The sequence below is a fragment of the Kryptolebias marmoratus genome, linkage group LG10, assembly GCF_001649575.2.
Source record: "Kryptolebias marmoratus isolate JLee-2015 linkage group LG10, ASM164957v2, whole genome shotgun sequence".
NCBI classification, from domain to species: domain Eukaryota; kingdom Metazoa; phylum Chordata; class Actinopteri; order Cyprinodontiformes; family Rivulidae; genus Kryptolebias; species Kryptolebias marmoratus.
Window position 1 is genome coordinate 1,572,202 of NC_051439.1, and position 5,910 is coordinate 1,578,111.

The following is a 5,910-nucleotide window of genomic DNA, read 5'->3' on the forward strand; positions in this document are numbered from 1 at the left end:
CCCAGGGGAAGACCCAGGACACGCAGGAGGGACTATGTTTCTCGGCTGGCCTGGGAACGCCTTGGGATTCCCCCGGAGGAGCTCGCCCAAGTGGCTGGGGAGAGGGAAGTCTGGGTTTCCCTGCTTAGGCTGCTGCCCCCGCGACCCGACCCCGGATAAGCGGAAGAGAATGGATGGATGGATGGATAATATTATCAAAAATACTGTTTTGTGCAAATGTTTTCAGCACATTAGATCTGTATTCATCACATAATAATGTCATTTACAAGGTCAAACCTTGTAAATGACATGCACGACCTAATGCGTTACTGCTCAGAGTATGTGTTAAGGATGACCTTCGGCCACTGACACCTGGCAATATTGCATGAAAACATGCATGTTTTTTTAAGTGTGGCCAAAACGGTGACAACTCCATCTTTTCTCAATATAAAGTGAAATAAGGTCAACAAATACAGTTTTACTATATGTCCAAGGTCCAAATGCAAACAATGGGGTGACTGGGCCTTGCTGCACCTAGACTGTGGGACGAGCTTCCTCAGGATTTATGCTTTATCACTGACTTGAGCCCCAGTGGCACTTTTTATTCCCATTTTGTGAACATTTTATTTTGTTTGTATTGTTCTTAATGTCAGTTTGAACTTTTGTATTGTGAAGCACCATGATCTCCTTTTGGTTGTTGTAAAAGGCTATATAAATAAATCTTGATAGATTTTGATTACCATATTAAAAAATAAATACACCTTAACTAATTTTTTCAGGTTTTCATGCTGTTTGATTCTAATAGTTCTGACTGAGTTGCTGTATGTTTAAATATAAAATTTTCTATCATGTTAGGCTGTAATTAGTAATTTCAGGCTTGTAAGAAAGCTCACGTGACACTGTTAATGTGTGCACGGGAGTAAGCAGGACTTAAAGCCCCACATTCATTGTATGCAGACTCTGGTTTCAAAAATACAACATGGCAGCACCAATAGATCAAGTCCTTCTGGCTTCAATTTCCAACAAGAGAGTGTGGGGATATTTTGTTTGGCAATGTAATGTATACTTATGATCAACAGGACCATTAAACAGAATTTCTTTAAAAATCTGCTTAAGTATTTACAGTAGAAGAACATTATGGTAAAATACAGTTTGACTTGTTTAATACCTTAGAAAATATCTACCATAATTAAATAACCTTTTGGTTTATTTCATCATGCTTAAATATGTAAGAGAAGGGACACAGACTCAACAGACTCAACACGATTCGTGCCACAGAGCTAAATGATGCAAACAGACCAGAGCAGAGCAAGATGACGACTATGATGATGAACGCAGACATCACCTTTCTCTCTGCTAGCCTTCATTCATACAAACATAGAGCCCCTCAGGACAAACACCAAGGTAGGAATGAGGATGTGGTGAACTGTGAGGAATCATGGCTAAGTGACAGGCGAGGCCCTGCTGCCATGCAGAGCCACAGTATCTTCAATATCATAACATTATAACAATTACATTAATGAAGATTAGAAAAGCATGCAGCACCTTTTTGGGCTTTATTTGGGCTTTTCCTCGCTGCGTGGTCAAAGACGGAAGGGGAGGAAGAGGAGGGAGGGGGAAGGGTAAAAGTTAAAGTATCAGCAGCAGCCTGCTGGAGGTGATGAGGTGATCTACAAACAAACTCATCTTTCATGTTCAGGTCCATAGTTTCTTCTTCTTTGTTCACAGTCTCATATAAACAAACCCACTGAGTAAAAATTCTAATGTGTACCTGCAGTGTTTTTGCTAAGTCTTAACCTTCATCTACATGTCACTGTGCAAACTAGCCATTTGCTCTTATTTTCTTCCACTTGTGTTTTCTTTTTATGGAATACCTAATTATATCTTTAACAATTCATGTTTTCTTTTTTCTTAAAATATACAATATTAAAATCACTTGTTGAGTATTTATATGATGTTATAATAATCTTGTATTCTGATTCTACTGTGACTTTGACACACCTGCCCGAGGACAACCAGTGGAAAAGAAATCTTACTCATTTAGGCATGTTAACAGCTGAGCATCTTCTGGAGTGAAAGTGAGTTAAACTGAAGGCCTTCATTCACTCAAAGACATCTACCAGGTTTACTTCTAGCAACCTTACAATTAAAAAGATAACCATTTGAATGACTTGTATACTTTTTGCTTAAAGTAATTGTTTACTGGAAAAAAAAAGTGTTTTCGTAATAGTTTATCCTTCATTGAGATATCTTGTATACTTTTTGCTTAAAGTAATTGTTCACTGGAAAAAAAAGTGTTTTCGTAATAGTTTATCCTTCATTGAGATGTTTTAATTGTCCCTGTTGTTTTCTGAGAAAAAATATTAATTGCTATCAGTCAGAAAAGCCATTTTCTTCTATACATTTCTATAATTACCAATGAACGTGACCACAGTTTCAAGGAATCCTAAGTAGATTTAACAAAGTTTAGGTCAGCTAAATGTAAAACCAACAACAAATCAACACAACAAACTGCACAGTGACACAAAAATCACTAATTTCTGTAGACGTTTAGGAACAAGTTTGTTTAGTTTTTACAGCTGGCTGCTCAGATATACAATGATACTAAGGAAAATGGAGTCTGCAGACTTCTGTAGCATCAATGAAATCTCTGCAACACTAAGAAAATCCCAATATTTTGAATCAACAATGTGTTTTCCTTCCTAATTGAAACTAACTTGAATGAAAAATTCAGATTTAGTTTAATTTTAGGTAACCATCACCCCCTGCTGGACAACAAATTCAGCTGCCTATTCAAAAAGCTGTTGTCTAGTTTTGGTTTCAACATGATGTAGAAGGAACGATATTAACCTCAATTAAAAGCACTCAAAGAGCTCAAACCTCTGCCAAGGCCATAGTGTCAATAAAAAATAATACAATACAGATCACAGCAAAAATGTAATTGTTTCTTGTGACAACCCTGACATTTTTTTAAAATTTCCTTAAAATTTGTTTATTAGTTTTCAAGTAATCCTGCTAACAGACAAACAAACACAGTAACCAACACTGTCATAAACATCCTTTGTGTTGGTGATAATGGAAACATTTTATAATGACCAACATCTATTTCATTTGATTTTTATTTAGGACTTTTTAATTCAATGTTTATTAAATGTTTTGGGATATGAAAACACGCTCCAGAAAGTGGAGAAAATGTAATTTAACGTTGTTTATTTTTTGGATTTTTACAAATCCTTGATCCTTCCATCTTTCCATTTAAAGATTTCCAGTGGTGGATGAAGTACTCAACTATAGTACTTTAGTAAAAGTATTGATACTCATGGTCAAATCTTACTCAACTACAAGTAAAAGTTGCCCGGTCAAAAATGTACTCAAGTTAAAGTACTGAAGTACTCACTTTTAAAAATACTTAAGTATTCAAAAGTACATGCATTTAAAAGTACTTAAGTATTCAAAAGTACAAATAAAATTTTCTAATATCACTATGTTGCTGAGTAATTTTGCAGAAGCTTGTAACTTTCAGAAACCACCTGATGTATCGACATGTAGAAACACTCTGCTACAACTTCTACACCACCTGCAAAGAACTTCAGCTTAAAAATGCCACAAAAAATAAGGATTTTTTATCTAAAAACACCAAACCAGAGAGTCTTGATTCTCCTCACACTTTCACTGTGGAGCCGAGGTTTAAGGTTGAATTTATTACCACAAAGTAACGTCTAGCTTCCTAGAAATGTAGTGGAGTCAAAAGTACAATATTTGATTTTAAAATGTAGTGGAGTGAAAGTTATAAGTTCCCCCCAAAAAAATGTACTTCAGTACAGTAATCAAGTAAATGTACTCTGTTACTGTCCACCACTGAAGACTTCTATAAAAACATCAGCTGTAAGCACAGTTTAGAAAATGTATGTGTTACTATTACATTTTTTTCATTTCATTGTTGGTTATTTTCAGTATTCTTATATTGTACTATAAATCGGTTTAGTTTTTTTAGACAAAAATTACTGATATTAACAGCAATTTTCAACAGCTATTTATTAAGCAAAATTTCTAATACACCCCAGGTAGTGTGTGTGTGTGCGTGTGTGGTAAAGTTTTTAGAGACCAGCAAAATAAATAATAACAGTGATCTTGTTTGTCTTTATTTTCCTCTGTACTGTTTTAAACATGTAATTACTACTTCTGAATACTTTATGCTTTTTTAACCATTCAAATGTCAAAATGATCAGTTAATTCAGGACATTCCAGCTATGACTTTTTGATTTGTAACATTGATGCTTTTCAAAATATTAAATATTTAAATATTTAACCAAAATTGTCCCTAAAGAAATGTTTTGAGATCTGTAATATCTTCAAAAACATTGTTCTCTTTGAAATCTGCTTCAGCCATAGAGTTAAAAACATGTGATCATGTGACTCAATGAACTATCGCCACCATTATCAAAACAGGAATCAATCATCAGGTTGTAGCAGTTGTAGGTTAGTAACCCTACAATATACAATTCTGCAAGAATGTAGTCAATTTATCAAGAACTACCATCAAAACGTGTTGACACATGACCGATACTATGTTCTAATATGTTCATACTGACACTTTCTGGCTTTGCTTTTTATACAAGAAATGTATGTGATTAACCACTGTTGCATGTCTAAGCAGTAAGTTGGATATAGAAATAAAGTGCACATATCCTAAGTTCCCTGAAGCTTCAGCTCCTTGCATGTTTTACTTTTACTATATTTTATAAAGACAGGATGTTGCAATCACGACTTATTGGCCTGTATGTTGGCTGCTTTGTTTGGCTTTCATTGTGTTCATTTCATGTAGCTAACAGGATTTTACATCAGTGTGTTGAATTGTAGGAAGATCTAGTGTATAGCTGAAGACCTACATCCTTTCAAAGATGGCATGTCTTCTCATTAATGCACCTGTTTGTTGACATTGCGCCCTTTTTTAGCGGTCATTTTAAATCCTCCACTACATCGCAAATTCTGACTAGACAATGAGAGGAAGTGCTCTCTCTATATTTTTAACCCTATGGATTCAGCATATTTGTTCTATTTTTGTCTTCTTAAGCTATTTCTAGCTAACCTTTAGCTACTTTTACCTGTAAGCTAGCATTTTATTACTCTTACCTTTTAGCTAATGTTCTGCTACTTTTATCATTTAGGTAGTGTTTTGCCACATTTAGCTAGTATTTCACTACCTTTACCATTTAACCAGGGTTTTGTTTTTAGTTAGTGTTTTTTTACTGTTAACTTTTAGCTGTGTCCTGTATCTTGCAACTTTTATGCTAACATTATAATATTTAGGATATTAGGATTAATAAAACCACATCAAATCAATATATCTGATATTTATTGAAAGATATATATACACTGCTCAAAAAAATAAAGGGAACACTCAAATAATGCATCCTAGATCTGATTGAATGAAATATTCTTAATTAATACTTTGTTCTGTACAAAATTGAATGTGCCGACAACAAAATCACACAAAAATCATCAATGGAAATCAAATTTATTAACTAATGGAGGCCTGGATTTGGAGTCACGCACAAAATTAAGGTGGAAAAACACCACAGGCTGATCCAACTTTAATGTAATGTCCTTAAAATGCATCAAAATAAGGCTCAGTATTGTGTGTGGCCTCCACGTGCCTGTATGACCTCCCTACAACGCCTGGGCATGCTCCTGATGAGGTGGCAGATGGTCTTCTGAAGTATCTCCTCCCAGACCTGGACTAAAGCATCCACCAACTCCTGGACAGTCTGTGGTGCAACGTGACGTTGGTGGATGGAGCGACTCATGATGTCCCAGATGTGCTCAATCGGATTCAGGTCTGGGGAACGAGCGGGCCAGTCCATAGCTTCAATGCCTTCATCTTGCAGGAACTGCAGACACACTCCAGCCACATGAGGTCTAGTATTGTCC

The 5,910-nt window shown here is 35.5% G+C and overlaps 1 protein-coding gene across 7 annotated transcripts in view; it reads right to left on the minus strand.

Moving 5' to 3' along the window:
* Positions 1 to 5,910, minus strand: part of dctn1b (dynactin 1b) — an 80,912-nt gene that overhangs the window by 54,848 nt on the left and 20,154 nt on the right. For 6 of the 7 annotated variants that reach the window (XM_037977675.1, XM_037977672.1, XM_037977673.1 and 3 more), the window contains one exon: positions 1,525 to 1,554. The exons of the other annotated variant lie outside the window; for it this stretch is intronic. In XM_037977675.1, coding sequence (XP_037833603.1) covers positions 1,525 to 1,554 — 30 coding nt within the window. The remainder of the gene's footprint in view (positions 1 to 1,524; positions 1,555 to 5,910) is intronic. 7 annotated transcript variants of the gene reach the window in all.